Raw genomic sequence first — 19,448 nt, 5'->3', positions numbered from 1 at the left:
CTGTACACTTCAGAAGTCTTCAAAGAGATTATGTAAACTGGATGTAGCGTTTAGAGTATATAACTAGCGAATCTCAAGAAAATCCACTAGATAGACATATACGAGTTCTAACAACTAAATGTTCAGATGAGAGAGAACAGTTAACAAAGTTACACAATGTTAGATTAATAGTTATTATAGCATAAGTTTAGTATAGCATAATCGTTAGCATAAGTGTTTTAAGAAGCATTTTATCCACGCAATAATGTTTAAACATAGTTCGAGCGTTCCATATTCTTAAATGGATAGAAGGCAATTAAAACATGAATTTAATACAACGTTTTATCCATACTCACATCACAATCATATTTGTGGAGTCAGAATTATTGGAATTTAATAAAAAAATATTCGCACGACTTGATATTTCTTACTAGTACTCAATGAAACGTGGTAGGTTTTGTTATACCTACTGATTGCTATGGTACGTTGTTTATTATCAATTATTTAATAAACAGTTCCATCTGAATTTGGTAAATACGCACGAAAGTAATTGTATTCCTATGGTTGGTTTTGAAGAAGCTCAAGAAGCAATTTTTCATTTATTGCCAGCGAAATCCAGGGAACATTACAAAAAAGTGTTCGCTGAATTTAGCGAATGAAGGGAAAACGGAGAGTAATGACAATAAATGAAGAAGTTATGCTACCGTATTTTTTAAATTTGAAGAAAAAATATGCAATACAGGGTGTTAAAAAAAGAGTGTAAAATATTTCAGGAGGGAATAGTATGAACCAAAATAAGCAGAAAAGTCTTAATAAACATGGGTCCGCAAAGTAACGGTTGCGGAAATATGGACCACTATTCGTATTTCAAACATTTTATTTTATTAGGAATAAACCGACAAAGGAAGCTTTTAACAAACAAAAAACAAAGTTACAGAAGATGTTCAAAGTGCCCTCCGTCCATTTCCAAGCAGGCACGACATCTTCGTCTCAACGATATTCGAACTCTTTCGAAAACACCCTCCTTGGTTTGGATTTCTTGACACTCTTGATCCGTAGCTGCAGCTCTTCCAGGCCATTTACAGGAGTACCATACACTAATGTCTTCAAATATCCCCAAACAAAGAAATCTAGAGGGTTCAGATCAGGCGATCTTGGAGGCTATAAAACAAATCCGGCCCTTCCTACCCATCTATGTGGAAAAGTTTGGTGTAAATGCTCTCTAACCGCCATCGAATAATGAGCTGGAGCACCATCATGCTGGAACCACATTTGTTGCCTCTGATTCAAAGGAATGTCTTCCAAAAACTCATACAGTGTGTTCTGCAGAAAGTTGAGGTAAGAAGCGCCTGTTAATCGGTTTGGTAAAACAACAGGACCTAGAAACCTGTCACCTACAATACCCATCCAAATGTTTAATGAAAAACGTGCCTGATGTCTAGATTCTATTAGAGCATGAGGATTTTCGTCGGCCCAAATATGCGTATTGTGAAAATTAAACACTCCATTTCTTGTGAAACCGGCCTCATCAGTAAAAAGAATGTTTGCAAGAAAACGAGGGTCTTCAGCATCATGACGTAGAAACCAGCGGCAAAAAAACCAAACGTGCTTGATGATCATTTATTGGATTTAAGGACTGTACTCGTTGCACATGGTATGGATAAAGCAGTTGCTCGTGAAGGATTCTCCAAACAAGAGGACCACTAATTCCTACCTCGGCTGATATTCTCCGCACACTCGTACCTGGATTCTGCTCTACCAGTGCTAGAATTTCTTCTTCTGCTCTAGGAGTGGATACCGACCTTGGTCTTCCGGATAAATGGCACTGTTTGCTCAAGGAACCGATATCACGCAATTTTTAGTGAATTCTTCCAAACATGCGTTGTGAAGGAATCTGGCGAATTGGATAAGCGTCAACATAAAGACGTCGCGCTTCGGTGGCGTTCCCATTAGCACGACCATACATGAAATGCATGTCTCTTAATTCTGCGTTAGAGTAACCAGCCATAGCGATAGAAAACTTGTGCACTGAGAACAACTGTCAAATACGTACTGTTTATTTCACTAAACATCAACCAACTATTATAAGAAAATACACAACGTTTTTTGCAAAATAAAAAAAGAGGCTAAAAAACATCAAACATTCCATATCTCCGCAACCGTTACTTTGCGGACCCATGTTTATTGAGACTTTTCTACTAATTTTGGTTCATACTGTTACCTCCTTAAATATTTTACACTCTTTTTTTAACACCCTGTATATGATCGAAGTATTCGATGTTGAATAAAGATCTACAAATATATAGATATTGGAAAATATAACAAGCTTACTGCTTATTTGAAAAGTGAATCGAGAGGACACAAAACAAAAGAAGTTGCAGTATTGGAAAGAGCATGTATTGATAAATTTTTGATGATTAAGGTAATATCTCTTTACTTTTTACATGTTGTTAGATTGACAAATTTGAAAATTAGTGACGTACAGGACGTTAACAGTTACCTACTTGTTTCAATACCTGACACCAAAACGGGTATTTCAAGAAAATTTACAAACTTTAGAAGAAGAATTTTGCGTGAATGCTGTTGAAATATGCAGATAATATATTTATCTGCGCCCAATTTGCCTAACACAAGACAAATTTTTTTTAAGATATATTAATGAAAAATGTACTTCTCAGCCTCTTGGAATCTTCATTCCTGAATATCGCAAATGCAGAAGTATACACTAGTCATTGTATGAGACGCACTTCAATAACTTTATTGGACAATAAAGGTGCTGATCTTACAACCATCAAACGGCATGGTGGATGGAAGAGCTCCTCCGCAGCAGAAAGTTAGGTTGAGGAGTCTACATCTAACAAACTTGATATTGCAAGGAAAATCCAAAGAAAATATAGCTGTTCTTTACAAGGAGAGACATACATAGCTTTTGCAAATTCTTCACAAACTTCGGCAGATGTTATGCGTTCCGAAAATGATGGCAATAATGCTACAAGAGTTGCTATTAACGGAAAGGAAGTTAAATGTGATAAAACAAACAACGAAATGTCTATTACTATAAATGTAAATGTTAATGTTAATAAGTAAATAAATTAAATTTGATTTATTACAAGTTTATTCCTTTTTCATTATTCTACTAGTGAAATAAAGTTACTTTATTCCACTAGTGGATAAAGTATCACTTTAGACGGTTTATATGTGTGGATGAAAGTCCGATTATAAGGTGATTGTGGATAAATGTATTTTACATTAGTGTCTCCATTTTTCAAACATTTTAACACTTCGATAACTATTTTACAAATAATTAAATTTGTTCTATCTGTAAACCCTTCACAGTAATCTTTTGTTCGGATGCACTTTCTGATTCAAAAACCAAGTAGGTGCTAAAAATAGAAAACGCTCATTGCTAAAATTTGACGTATTTGCAACAATATTGTACAAAACTATAACGCATAGCTTGGCAACGTCCAAAAAAGTGTGTGAAATAACAAATCAACAATATGAGCGAAGGAAATCCACAATCGGGGATATAACTAACCTATACCAAGGAACTGATAGCGTAGACGTTTGTGGAAAGAGTTCTGGTCGCAGCTAAAAGTGACAAAAAAGCATAAAGACATCCTGTTAACATCTGCAAGTGCCAAATAAAGGGCTACTGTAAGAAACAAGACATTATAGTATCGATGGCATGTTGTGTTCAGTGGATACACAACCTTGGTTATGGTTTTTATAAGGTAAAGCACGCTTAGACGCAATAATTATTGACGTTGAAAGCTAAATAAGACTTTTTTTGTCTACATCAAGGCAAAACAAAAACTGTTGCTGACGCAACTCCAGAAAGAGAAATGTTTACCTTACACTGGGCTAATGAATTTTCAATTTTCAACCAAGTCACGGTTGAGGATTTTCGTGTTTGAACGAACAACCAGAGAAGTCTTCCACTAGGAGTGCTTGAAACGTATAATGAAACTCTCAAAAGGAAGATAGAAAGAATGAACTCTAGTATTAACTGCACTGTTAATGCAGCCAAATATCGGGACATCTTGGACATCAGAACAATATGGCGATAGAAATTTCATATATCAGCAGGTTGGTGCATCCCCTCATATGGCCAAACAAAAAATGGTTTGGAAACAAAGATATTTGAATTTGATTGGCTATCAAGCGTCCCGGCCTAAATGTCATTGAAACATTATAACACTATATGAACTGGTCCTGATTTCAGAAAAATCCAGGAAATTTGGAATTGTTGTAGATGCTTAATCTATAATACGCCAAAGATATAAAGTCCAAAGGAGGCGTTACTGATTACTAAATCAAAAGAAAACTCTTCCATCCTAATATTTACCTGTCACCAAATTTTATTTAATTCTCATTGTAGTTTAGCTGACTTTTTAAATAAATATGTCAGTCAGTTTCGTTGACCACTGAAATTGTGACAATCATTGCTTGTACGTGAAACTGGAAAACATTATTTAAAAGTTGCATCAACATTTAGTTGTTAGAGCTCGTAGAAAGAAAATGCATTAATGCAAGAACTGATGCTTTGATGCTTGATGATTGTCGATTATGCACAAACACTCTGACGATTTTTTGATGACTTTCAGAACAGTTCTACTTCAGTTTGACAGAACTAGAGTACTATTTTCGAAGTACAAAGCCTTTAGCTCATTTTAAGAAGTTACTAAAGCTTTTTACTTACATACAGTATTAAAGAACTAATAGATTTCTGTTATCTAATTTGCTACACTAACTACTTCTAAAGCAACTGCTAATGAATTCCAATGAAAAATATGGATACTTTAAAGACTAAATCTTAAATAAATGTCGGAATAAATTTTGTAAATTTCGATGTGAGCACAAGCATAGGTTTTAGCTGGCATTGCTCATAAAACATAAGCGTTGTGCTCGGTATAAATGTATTGTAAATTTTAACTGTGCCAACCAATCACTAATCCGTACTTAAATCCTTTAAATATTATGAGATTTCCACAGGCACAGTTAAAATTTATAAGAATGGTAAGCGTGTATTTTATTCGTGTATAAGATGTTATTACAGCGACTGTATGGTAATAGTCATTCATTTAGTAATCCTTCTGAGACATCCAAAATCCTTTCTAATTTAAACTTTATCCATGAAGCAAAGTTAATACAATTTTCGAGGTATTACCCACAAATCTACGGTTGTGCCTTCTATACATCTTGTTTTAATAAAATACACTTTCCTACTGAAAATGATATGAATAGAAGCTAAATCATTTACTTTACACTAAGTTCTGATAGAGTAGGCTTAAAAAGCTCTTGGTAAATAATCAACTATTCCAAATTCTAGATTTATTTAGAGCTAAGTTAAATAACATAAATGTTCTATATTATATTGTTTCATTTTGTTGTATATTAAATTGTGATAGAATAAGGTTAATATCACATTTCCCTAAATAAATTTATCCCTTGAACCCTTGAACCCTTGGAAAAGTATCTGACCTAAGCCAGAAACCAGACTAGACATCTTAAATGTTTTGACAATCAGAACTGCTCCATCACATCATCTCTTTATGGCATTTGAAACTTTTACACTTCTTCTGCAGAATCCATTTTGAATCGATCAAACGATTTGTTGGAGAGGAAAACAGATATTCGAACGATTCTAAATGAATCTTGAAGAAGGGTAGTACTTTTAGATGCTATAACCTCAAATATACCCAAAAATCGCGTTTCCGCACTTTATGTAAGCATATCTCGAAATCTTGACCTGATGGATCAATTCTGATTCAACTCGTCAGAAACCTTCAGAAACGTATATCCTAGTTTGTGGTTCAAATTTTTCTCGGCATGTGTTATTTGACAGAAGTTTAGACAAGAACTGATACATCTTCAGTAAATACATTATCTAATATTAGGAGCAACTGGACAAATTACGAATGTTTAATTTTAAGCCTTTATTTATGTTGGGAACTGTTTTAAAAGCTGCTAAATTTAATAACCACCGATCTAAAATACCTACATGGAATCACAATACGAAATTTGAAATTCAGAAAGAAAATGTCTGTCAGATTGGGTTAAAGAAATATATCAGTTTATTTGGGAAAATAATTTAAACTGATATTACTAATGTAAGTGCTTCAGAAAGTAGTTTTTAATTATAATTTGTAGAATTTTTAGAATTATTAACATGCACCTTTTACTTTTTGAAATCACACAAAAGGTAACAGTTATTAAGCAGTACATTTTAACAATAAGTAATTAAATAATGGTAGAAAGAGAACTCTGTACCTATTCTTTGTTGTATTATGTTGTTTCTTGAAATGATTCAAGAGAAAAATTTTGTCGATTAACGGGAAAATCTTTAGAAAAAAACTAGTATCTTCTGTAAAACACCTAAAATTTAGTAAATAATAGTGAAACAATATGTTGTTTTGTCAGTCAAAGTAAAATAATCTACAATATTTGTCATTTGAAATAAATAAAAAAAATAAAAAATTGCAAAATTACTATTTTTAAAGAAAACTTAACAAAAAATTTAACAAAATTTAGTAGCTAAAAAGATAATATAGCAATTCCAATATTCTAACATAGAATAATAATTAATTAACCTTCTTGCATTGTAAGACCAATGAGGTTCTATACTGAATTATTTTTGTAAAATGTTGGTTTTTTCAGTATTTTTTTTTGTATTCTATAAAAATCTGATGAGTTTAATTTCTTAAATATTGGCAAAAAATATTCCAATCAAATGACACACTACTCAAAACTATATCAACCTTATTAATATTGACTTCCCATACAACTATTTTTCGTGTAATTGCAGTTATAGCTAGTTAAAAAAAAGAAATAGATAATTTAGAACACAGTTCAGTGTATTTATTCAAAGACACCGAATTTTGACTCTAGCCCAAAAAACAAAATATCTACCTACTAAATAGGTTACGAAGAGTATCATGGAAGGAACACAAGAATAAAATAGCTTGTGTTGTCCAATCATTCATATTTCAATTTACCTACTTCACTGAATAATTCTCCACCGTAAAGTTCAAAGGTTAATTGCTATAAACTTGATGTTGAAAATAAAGCATATGAAATTCAAACTAGCTACAAGCCGATTTGCCTCCACACAATTAAACTAGTTAGTAGTTTTGACTGTAATAAATAAATGTATGCAATTAGTAACTGGAAGATTGTATTCTCGCTTTAGAATCAACTGAAGTGTAAATTATAAAGTAACATGGTAAAATGTCAATAATTTGTAGATTTACTTTGATAAAATCGCCCATTTTTATGTTAACATAAAGTACATACAGGGTGATTTATATTAAGGGGAAAGAAACTAAGGATCTGGTTCAGAATCCACTTTTAAGCAATACAGACGGAATACGAAAATTGAATTACTTTAAAGATTCTGTTTCATCAAGGAATATGTTTGAATAGTCACCGCTAGCCGCGATATCGAACCAATGAATTAGTAACCCTAGCAAGATCTTGATTATTTTGAATTTGGCGTTCAGAATTTATAATTCTGTTTTGCAATTATTCCTCATTGATTATTTCTTGTAAATAAACTATTTCTTTTATATGACCCCGAAGTAGTAATCCAGTGGAGTAAGATCTGGCACTCTAGCAGGCCACTCAATCGGGTCCCGCCCATTAGAGCCACCTTCGATTAAAATCTCTTGTAGCATGTGTAGAAGCCCCATCGTGTTGATACCACATCATGTTATGCAGTGCAAGTTGTAGTTGAGAGGCGACATTTAAATGATATGGGAAAATTTGTATTGGTAGTAGACTACTTTGAAAATGTCACACCATGTGCTAATAGAAAATCTCTGTTGAAAATTGTGCCTCCCAAACGCGTGAGGATTTAGTATTGACCAAAACGAAAATTTTCCTTTTTCAGAAGATTCTTCAGCGTTTTGCTGAAAATTGAAGGTTGATGGAGCAATTCTGTCTCCGGATTCGTGTTCAGCGGGCGAAAATACATTGGAAATCATATGTACATTTCAGACAACTTTTTTTTTGTGTGGTGGTGTTATCCAGATTTTATAAATGTTACTAAATGTAATAACAGTAGAATTACTATAAATATTCATTCATAATAATTAATAAAATGTAATGTTCATGAAATATTTCTATTTATTTGTTCATAAAATATGCATTTATAACTGGAAATCGCTTTTTTCCCTAGGGAGGTAAGTTACCTCACTTACCTACCTCCCATTCTCCATAGCAACTTCCACTTCTACGGTTAAATCCACTTATCTCCTTAAAAACAATGTACTAATAGTCTATTTACTATAGCGGATGCAGATAAAATAATATCTCCATACACTGCGTTACTGAATGCGAGATTAGTCAAAAACAAAATAATATATTTTCTTTTTGTATAATCTTTGCATTGATGTAATATAAATGACTTTGTTTACATGGCCTACTGTTACTTTATGTAAAATTTGAAAGTTATCTTTGAAAGCTGGTGAACCTTATCGAATAGAAAAAATTTCGTCGTATTTCATCTCTTTTGAATGCTGAACCAGATCCTTAAGTTTTCGCCCCTTGGTATAAATCACCCCGTATATTTTTAAACATTTGTTTAGCAACTTTTTTCAGAATTAAAATATTAATGTCGTATAAATATAGTGTTTATAAAATTACAGCGTACGTTACTCAATGGTATAAGGGGGTGTCTTCTTTCATATTGAGTTGAGAATCAACAGGTGTCTATATCCTAACGTCTGATAAAATTAAAATTTATGAAACGCGAATTACTTTTAGTGATGTATTGGAAAATGTGGCGTGTACATCATTCACTCGACGTCGACGTCGAGGAAAATACCTTTTCCAGAAACTTAAAATGATCGGAAAGCGGGAATTAAAAGCAAGGCGTAATGGGATAGCGAGTATCTGAATTTTCCCTAATATCTTCCATTATGAAAACGCGCCTCCACCAAAAGGGTGAAAATAGTACGCGCTAAGGAGATACTATATAGTCATGTAAAACGGTACATTAGTTTCGCATTGTTTTTAGATGCATTTAAAAATTTAAAAACGTACAGGAGTTTTTGGTACGTGTCGCCTATTTAACGATTACAAATATTGTACTACGAGTAGATACAGTTGTAATTATATTTATACATGGTGATCCATTAATGGTACGGAGCGGCTGTATATAGGAAACTACACTAGGTACAGAAATTAAGGGATATTAAAAATATACAAAAATTTGGGTGATTTTCAAAGCACTGTAATTTGGAGGAAAATGGTCGGAGAGAGAATAAAAAAAGGAAATTGAACCTTCAAGTGTCTAGTTTTTGAATTAAAAAAAATTGCACATTTTTGCTTTCCTTTAAAAACGCCTATGGACTTAAAATTTTTTTGGTAAGTTCCAGAAAATTGTCGTTTTTTCGAAATTTCGTTTATATAACCTAAGTTGAAAATACACTTTTTAGATACACTGTTAAACCTTTCATAAGTTTTGTTTGAGCTTTTTTTTAAATTGTCAACTTCTAAATGCCTTAATCGATTTCAAGAAACTAGGGCTCATTTTAAAGAACTATTAATAAAATGAAGCACCATAAAAATACTGGGCGGATGATTTAATCTTCAATTTCATTGTCAGAGTTTCTTCTGAAGAAGAGAGCGATCTGTTTCTTGAAACATCATGAATGATAAATACAACGATATAGCAGTCAAACTTTTGAAAAAAATTAAAGGGTCACGTTTTTTGAGCTTAAACACTCCATAATCATGATTAAATTGGGATAAAAATGAACATTTTTTTTCAGAGAAGAAAGAGGGTGGTTTTGAAAAAACTGTTTTTAAGTGATTACAGACTGCACAAAAATTAATTAGAAATTTACCTCAAAAAAACGGTATAAATCGGGGTCGAAATCTGGTTTGGGTCAACTTTAATTTTAATTTAATTAAAAGTTTATAAACAGAATCATAGAACGAAAAAGCCGAATCGTGCTGGAAACAATTGGATTTTGTTTTCTGGTATGTCCGAAAAGTTTTTCAAAAAATAATAAAAATGTGAGAAAACCTCAAAAAAATTTGTTTTGCCACTTTAATCACGATTATGAAGTGTTTAATCTCAAAAAACGTAACCCTTTAATTTTTTTAAAACTTTGACAGTTTGATACAAAGAAAAGGTTAGCTAGATCGAAATAAAACTTCACAGAGTTCTTCTGCTTATATCGAACTGTAAAAGTCATGCTTAACATTAGTCATGTCGTGAATATTTCTAATTTAGCCGTAAATTTTCTACAAAACCATAAATTTTCTGTTTTTTTTTTTCAAATTCGTGTAAAAGATGAAAAAAAAAAAATCCGAAAAGTTGCGGCATCATGTTATAGGAAATTTATTCCCGTTTTCCAAACTGTCCTCCAATTCTCTGTACGACCATTTGTCGCCGAGATATGGATGATTGAAGATAAAAGGATCCTTTTCCATTAAAAGTCCGATATTTCGATGAGAAATGGTCATATCGAAATCTAAAAAAAAGGAAATTGAAACTGAATAAATAAGCTATCTGGTCCATGCAATGGCTTAGCTGAAAAACATTTTTCCAAGTCCGTGGACTTGAATTTGCAAACTTTTTTTGTCGCGCTATTTCTTAGAATTGCATGATAACTGTAGGTCCTAAAAAAATTTCGACCGAAAGATCTAAAAACTAGAATCTAAGAGCTTCAAAACGCTTTTTTTAATTCCCGATACGACCATTTTTCACCTAAAGACAGTCTATCAAAAATCACGAAACATTTCCGGAAATTCTTTTGGCGCTTTAATTGTTTGTATTGTATTTGCAATCACGTTTAATCTTATGGTAGCAAATAGCTTCAAATTTGATTATTTTACCTTTTATTCTGTTTTTTGTTTTAGATAGTAATTAGTTTATCTTTTCTTTATCTTTTCTGTAAAAAGTTTTCAAAAATAATTTATCAAACTTCAGTAATAACAGAGGTCCTTATTTGAGCAGTAAATAAAACAGTTCCGTCATTATAACCAACGTCTACCACACAGCTTAAAACAAATAAAGCATTTTTAAAATATTATGGAAATTGTGTTTCCCAATTCCAATTAGAATTTTAGATTTGTTAGTTTGTGACTATTGATTGCAACTCAGATCGTGATCCTAAATATTAAGATAAACATCCTATACTTTCACAGAACATTTATGTTACTTATAAAAAGTGTTCACTGAATGCAATTCTATATCTTGCACGTCCATTACGGCATCCGAGACCTATTTAATCGCTTATTTGAACGAATAAAAGTCAGACCTACCGTGGGCGGCGAGAGATTTACTGTCGAACCCCTTCTCTCTTGAGGTCCTATACTGGAATGTCTGCGGATCGGCAGGCCGCCTCCTGGTGTCCCTCCGGGCGAAGATGCACACGACGGGGCTATGCGGATTTTGGGGGTCATTAGCGTGTTGTCGGACAGTCTTCTGTTCGGGAACGCGTTTACGACTCTCAAGAAGTTACTGTCGGGCGACGAGGGAGATCCGCCGAACCACCAACCACCCAACATACCTCCTGGAAGAGTGAATTAACAGATACTTGTTTTGTTGCACTTAGTAGTGATGGTATTACAGGAAACAACTAATCTACGGGTTATAAGCTTCGATTATTATCATTGGATTACATCGCCAATATCATTAAATAAAGTTTGCATCATTCGTCGGCCGAATACACCAGACATATACCGGTATCGCAGGCGAAGTACGATATTAGAGGAAGTATAGACCCTAGAATTTCGGAAAAAAATTGTGTTCAATAAATCGAGCAAGAGAAATGGCTGAAAATAGTTTTCAGGTTTGTAGCTCGGTCGCTAGGGGGCGCAATCTACATACCAAAACATAGAGTTGAATTTTTCTCAGAAATGTTTCCTATTGAGGTATATTAAATAGTACAAATATGGACAGCCGGATTCATTGAGCATAACTTTTGTTATTGACATTTTGTTCTATCTCTCGACAGAAAGAGTGGGGGAAGCTCCTAATTATTATTATGAGAACTATTTTAGATAAAGTGAAAAAAATTACATATACAAAATGATTTCAATCTAATTATATGTTATTAAATTGATGAAAAATGTTCTCCATATAAATATTTTATACCTCAGAAATATAAAACTTACAAGAAAATACAACTAAACCAATTTTCTTTTGTGGTAAATAATTGAATAATATATAAGTTTTATTGATTGTGCATAGCCTATAATAATTTCCAAACAGCATGGTGTTCTCTTCTATTGTCGGTACAGCTGAGACAAATATTTCAGAAGACACTTTATTATTATTTAAAACTTAATTTAGTCTCAAATGTAAAACATCTGGCGCTCCGGCAGAAAATTTGCTCTCTATTTTCCTTCGATGCAGAAAATAATACGCTCTGGGATCCTTGTTTCCATATTATTCATCGTCTTTCCAGAGACATGACAATCAAACATTCAAATTAAAAAGTCATCACCACTGAATATCTACATTTGACAATATTATTTTCTGTACATCCCTTTAAAATTGTTTACTTTCACGGTTTTTAATTACCTATCTGTTACAAATTCGTTATGCAATATTTGGAAAGTTGGTTACTTCATAGTATGATTATAAATTTTGCGAAATGGTCGCAGCAAAAGTAATACAAACGCTACTGCTGAATGTCATTCTGGTTTTCTGGAATGATCTTCATGATCAGAATTGTGGTTGTGCCAGATATCAATATCAAATCCTTTGCTCTTTTCTCAAGGACGGAAAAAAGTCTCCGTGGGTTAGTTCTGATTTAATATAGATATTTGTCTATGAACTGAAAGTTCTCACAAAGAGCCGTTTGACTAGATGCATTGTTGTGATGTAAGATTCTAGAGTTATGGACAAAAGTGAACCTTTTTCGTACTTCTAAATACTAAAGCTGGAGGTTCAAATAGCAAACTTATAAGTATTGAAATTGAGGCTTAGTAAAATTAACTGCCAGTTTCACCCCCTTATTCTTCGTATGAGGCTTTAAAGAAAAATTTCTTCTGTAGACCTTCCAGTGTATTTTCATCATAAAGACAATTTTTCCGTGCTTATTTTGTGTAGTAATACCAGAACTTTGTTTTCTTTTCTTGAGGATATCTCAAGTGTTGTTTTATTTTAGTGTCTTCAGCCTTAAGGGACATTCAAAATCCAAATTATTTTCAGTGAGGCAAATGGTAACATCAATATCTTCATAAGTTATCAACTGTAGCAAATGTGCACCTACATTCCAAAAAAACATTAGTAGTAGTTCCCGTGTAATGTTTTCCATCAGCTTTTTTCGTAGTGGAGCGATAATCCTTTAAATTCTCTTCTTTTTATTTTATTTTAAAATTTTCTTTCTTTACAGAAACATTATGCTCGGAAATTTCTGGTAATTTGAGTACACGTTTTTCTATATGTATCAGCGGAATTTGAGAAACTAGGTTCTTTTGATAACTTTTATAACGCAAGATCAAAGAATGCAAATGAAACCACCCATAAATAGTACAAGCGATAGAGCAGTAAAAGTAGGCTTTGGCGTTTGTGTTTGAAGTCATGTGTACAGAAAAATCCCAAATATTATGTATAATAAGAATCCGAGTTTGCCTATTCCAAAAAATCATTGCTAAATTCAGGGGAATAACAAACATACAAAAAGATCGAAAAATGACCCGTTTTTCTATTTATTTTTTCCTGTAACATTGAAAGTAAGCCCTAAATAAAAGAAGTTATTCTTTATTTTTCGTTTTTTTTTATGACTATTTTCTATAAAGTACAAGTGAATTAACAGTGAGCGAAAAATAGTAAAAAATCATAAATATGTATATTTGGAGCAATTTTTAAAATAAGTAAATATTTATAAATATTGATGAAACTTTATGAATAAACATATGTCAATTCTACCAAAAAATTTTGCAACCATCGATCCCGTGATTTTGACAGGATTGTTAATTAAGAAAATTTCAAAAAGTTTATCGCGTACTGCGGGTTTAAATTAAGGTTTAGAAAGGACACATACTTTTTTAGAGATATTTGTTATAATAAACTATGACCAATACTAAAAATACCTATTTTTACACTTTATAACCATTTAATTTTTTTTTTTTTTTTAATTTATCAACATTTTACTATATGAACATTTATTTTTCGCCGAGAGAATTTTATGCAATCGACAATCGAATGCAAAAAAATATTCATATTCCTCTCATTTTGCTATATCAAATCAAAAAATCGTCTTAATAAGTGTTACCGTTATTATTTGATGTAAAATAATTTTTATGTTATATGCCGTTAAAAAACGTAGGTCGATATAAAAATTATTAATTTTGTAAATTTGAAAAGCTTTTATATGATTTTTTTTTCACAAGTACATAAGTAAAAAATTTTCAAAATCCAAAAAATTATTAGTAAAAAATCAATAATAAAATCTGCATTCGAATATTTTTTAAAAAATTTGGAATTATTTTTATTTTAAAATTAAAATTACCGCTTTGAGATCTTCTCTGTCTCTTCTTTCTTTTCGGCGTGTAAATTTTTATGTGGTTTTATTCATGTTTATAACCGACAATCTTAAAGTTGTTTTTGTAACAAATGAACTTTTAAATTATTTTTACTAATTTTAAACATATATGCCAATGGCTTCATTACAATTTTTGCATAAATAAATTGTTCAAACAATTGTAACAGAAGTTGCAAATATGCAGGTACTGTTACTTCAAAACATATATACAGTGCTTTCGAAAAGTAGCGAATAAATTCATTATTTTTTAAATTGAGAAGTTTCTTGAAATTAGGATAAAACTCATTTTGGACTTACAGTTTCGGAGAATTGTTCCAACGAATATGTACTACGGCATTGCCATTTTCATTCTTTATGTTATATTTCTGATGAAAATTTGTAAATGCCGTATAGTTATTAATGACCTAAAAATATAGTAAAAATTGAATGAGAAATATTATCAGCTATGTAAAATTCACTAGTTAAAAATGTACAACATTGTTTATTTATTTTTTTTTTACTTATGAAAAGTCAATTACAATCATAATATTTTGAATATAACATTTTTAGTTTATAACAAGGAATTTTCAAAATATTGTAAATTTTCACAATTTATATATTTGTTTTTAATTCAAATTTTTTATTTGTACCATTATTTATAACCGGCCATGATTTAGTACGATAGTTTTTGGTTATATTTTATCAAAAAAGTGGTTGCCGTACAGGAATTAATGATCTTATAAAAAAATAAAGCTCAATTCCAAAATACAAGTAATTGTTTATAAACTTTTGCATTAACCAGAATTTTCAGACGGCATAGTTGCTAAGAATTATTTGGAGAGTTAAATACAGGGTGTTAAAAAAAAAGAGTGTAAAATATTTAAGGAGGTAATTGTATGAACCAAAATAAGCAGAAAAGTCACAATAAACATGGGCCCGCAAAGTAACGGTTGCGGAGATATGGAGATATGGAATGTTTTATGTTTTTTAGCCCCTTTTTTTATTTTGCAAAAACGTTGTGTATTTTCTTATAATAGTTGGTTGATATTTAGTGAAATAAACAGTACGTATTTGGCAGTTGTTCTCAGTGCACAAGTTTTCTTACGCTATGGCTGGTTACTCTAACCCAGAATTAACAGACATGCATTTCATGGATGGTTGTGCTAATAGGAACGCCACCGAAGCGCGACGTCTTTATGTTGACGCTTATCCAAATCGCCAGATTCCATCACAACGCATGTTTGGAAGAATTCACCAAAAATTGCGTGATACCGGTTTCTTGAGCAAACAGTGTCATTTATCCGGAAGACCAAGGGCGGTATCCACTCCTAGAGTAGAAGAAGAAATTCTAGAACTGGTAGAGCAGAATCCAGGTACGAGTGTGCGGAGAATATCAGCCGAGGTAAGAATTAGTGGTCCTCTTGTTTGGAGAATCCTTCACGAGCAACTGCTTTATCCATACCATGTGCAACGAGTACAGGCCTTAAATCCAATAAATGATCATCAAGCAAGTTTGTTTTTTTGCCGCTGGTTTCTACGTCATGATGCTGAAGACCCTCGTTTTCTTGCAAACATTCTTTTTACTGATGAGGCCGGGTTCACAAGAAATGGAGTGTTTAATTTTCACAATACGCATATTTGGGCCGACGAAAATCCTCATGCTCTAATAGAATCTGGACATCATGCACGTTTTTCATTAAACATTTGGATGGGTATTGTAGGTGACAGGTTTCTAGGTCCTGTTGTTTTACCAAACCGATTAACAGGCGCTGCTTACCTCAACTTTCTGCAGAACACACTGTATGAGTTTTTGGAAGACATTCCTTTGAATCAGAGGCAACAAATGTGGTTCCAGCATGATGGTGCTCCAGCTCATTTTTCCATGGCCGTTAGAGAGCATTTACACCAAACTTTTCCACATAGATGGGTAGGAAGGGCCGGACCTGTTTTATGGGCTCCAAGATCGCCTGATCTGAACCCTCTAGAAATCTTTGTTTGGGGATATTTGAAGACATTAGTGTATGGTACTCCTGTAAATAGCCTGGAAGAGCTGCAGCTACGGATTAATCAAAAGTGTCAAGAAATCCAAACCAAGGAGGGTGTTTTCGAAAGAGTTCGAATATCGTTGAGACGAAGATGTCGTGCCTGCTTGGAAATGGACTAAGGGCACTTTGAACATCTTCTTTAACTTTGTTTTTTGATTGTTAAAAGCTTCCTTTGTCGGTTTATTCCTATTAAAATAAAATGTTTGAAAAACGAATAGTGGTCCATATCTCCGCAACCGTTACTTTGCGGACCCATGTTTATTAAGACTTTTCTGCTTATTTTGGTTCATACTATTAACTCCTGAAATATTTTATACTATATTTTTAACACCCTGTATAATCATGTGGAATTCTAACCCCTGTATCAGCAGATACGTACGCCGTCACTAAAAAAGTTATCTACGTATCAACCCGAAACTTGTAGTATAAATGCCGTACTATGGAATACACTATTTTTTACGCCAGCAGCCTAATTTTATGATGGAATCTAGGATCCAAGAATTTTTGCAAGATGTTCTTGTAGGTCATTTGAAAGTCATAGTTTTGCTTGAAGCATTTTTCTTCATATTTCGATCTGTTAAGTTAATCGCTACATAAGAAATAAAGTTTATTGGTTTCTCGATATCCTACAACTTTTATCTGAAACTCTATTTGACCGGACTCAATGCTGAAAAGTTATCAGAATGTTCGTATTTTTTAGGGACACCCTGTATAATTTCAGTTATTTATTTTTAATGGACTCTCGTAATATTTACGGTGATAGAAATCCGTAACCGAACGGTTTGCAACGAAGATAAACATTGGACTTAAAAACTAAAAATCAGTTTAGTGCAATCGAATACCTTGTTTGGAGAGATAACGAGTCACGTACCTGTAGAGTTCTTTCTAGCCATATCCTCTGCACTCGAAGTCTTCCTCTGTTCGATCCGTAAATTGGGAATATTGAATGGCGGGACGTGCATGTTATCCGAGCTATATTGATGCCTCAGGGGCCTGTGTCTTTCGGGACTGGGAAGCGAGAGGTTGTCCAACTTCAGCTTGTTCCTCTGATTCCGGTCAATCTGGTCCAGCATCTCTTGCAAGACTTCTATGAGTATCGTAAACTGTTCCAAATTAAGCGAGGGATTCACAGTCTGCGGTAGGAGAGAAGGCATCACTTTGGTGGCCATTAAATTAACAGATAGTCCGTATTTTTTGTCGCTGAGCATCAGTCGGTATATATCTGAGGAAAGGAAATATCGAATTTAGACATGAAAGCGTCTCGGTGAAATAATATGTTCTGTTCAAGGCGTTCGAAGCTGTAACACTTACATGCATATCGCACTGAAATAAATTGAATTTTACGCCTGAAATTGGAAAGTACATCCCGAATGACCTTCTTCGGAAACAAGTTGACAACTCGCGATATACTAAAATTAAGTACATTGCCAGAAATGTCTGTAAAACATGGTATTTCAATACTATTCGTTTAATGTGAGTGCTAATGAATTTTTTTCTTCAAACTGATTTAAATCTCTTGAAAAGAAATCTCCGAGTATCTCCATTTTATATTTGCGAGAATTAAATCATTACAATTTAAATATTGTATAAGCGTATAACGAATACCAGGTATTCTAAATAGTGACACTTACATAAACTGGATTTTATGATGGAACTTAGCAATTCTGATATAGATATTAAATTGCCTACATTGCCAGAAAGTGAGTAAAATAAAATTACTTTCCGGTGTAGAATAACAAAATAGTAACGCATTATATCCGGTAACTTCGGACAAATTCCGATTAAAAATTGACGAAGTAGCTTATACAGGGTGGTCCGAATTTAATGCAGGAAACTTCGAGGGCAGATAGATTACAAGCTGTTGTAACGAATTTATATATTAATGCATAAAAAACATCTTTTTGGATTCAAACAATATTTGGGAAATCACGACAAAGGAACGAAAGGCACAGAAATGAAATTTTAAAAGCATTTGACGACGATCCTCGGCTAAGTACACGAAGAACGTCTCGGCAACTTGGGGTGATTAAATCGAAAATTTGAAAAGTTCTACGTAATGATGGCAGAAATCTGTACCATTTACAACCTCTGCAAAATTTACTTCCGGGAGATGCAGAGATGCCTGAATTTTTTTCAGTGGTTGTTTGTATTCTTACTAGAAATACTTTGAATCGATGAGGCTACGTTCACAAGGCGAGGGGTAGTGAATTTTCACAATATGGATATTTGGCCACAAGAAAATACTCATGAAATTCGGAGTCATTTCTAAACTTTCTAGAAAACCATCTATTTGAATTATTAGAGGATGTTCCATTAAATATACAAAATAACTGGATACAAATGGATGGCGCTCCTGCGCGTTTTAGGAGAATAATACAAGAATGGCTTGATGAAAATTATATGGATGATGGATAGGTAGAAGACCAAATGCCAATGTCAACCATAATGGTGCAGAGGGTCCAGTGTCTTGGGCAGCCAGATCGCCAGATCTAAACTCCCTGGACTTCTATGTTTGGGGTGACCTACCTGAAAAGTTTACTCTACTCCAATAGGTACTAAACCACAACTACTGCAGCGAATAGAAGACGGATGTAATGAATTAAAAGAAAACCACACATGATATTAGCTTCAGTTAGTTCCATTAATAGATGTCGGAAATGTATCGATGTGGGTGGTTCGCATTTTAAACAATTGCTGTAAGTACCTAACGTTAATTTTGTTTCTTGTATAGTTGTTGTTGCTTGGTAAATGTATTTTTATTATTATTTTGATTTAAATTGTTCTTATTTGTAAAGATAATGCCTGCAGGGAAAACTAAAACACACCAGGAACACTACTTCACAAGTGATGTGGAAAAATTTTTGTTGATGTGCTTACAAATTGCACTTACTTTTAAGCATAAACATAAATATTTTTGTAATATTATATGAAGTGT

At 32.9% G+C, this 19,448-nt stretch overlaps 1 protein-coding gene across 1 annotated transcript in view; it reads right to left on the bottom strand.

Moving 5' to 3' along the window:
* The window catches only part of LOC108914740 (SCY1-like protein 2), a 260,423-nt gene that overhangs the window by 18,436 nt on the left and 222,539 nt on the right, over positions 1 to 19,448 (bottom strand). The window contains exons 11-12 of the mRNA XM_023455315.1: positions 17,385 to 17,735; positions 11,257 to 11,504 (exon numbers count right to left, since the gene is read on the bottom strand). Of these exons, the coding sequence (XP_023311083.1) occupies positions 11,257 to 11,504; positions 17,385 to 17,735 (599 nt within the window). The remainder of the gene's footprint in view (positions 1 to 11,256; positions 11,505 to 17,384; positions 17,736 to 19,448) is intronic.

Source organism: Anoplophora glabripennis, unplaced genomic scaffold (genome assembly GCF_000390285.2).
Source record: "Anoplophora glabripennis isolate ALB-LARVAE unplaced genomic scaffold, Agla_2.0 scaffold607, whole genome shotgun sequence".
NCBI classification, from domain to species: Eukaryota; Metazoa; Arthropoda; class Insecta; order Coleoptera; family Cerambycidae; genus Anoplophora; species Anoplophora glabripennis.
This window is presented reverse-complemented; position numbering and strand designations above follow the sequence as displayed.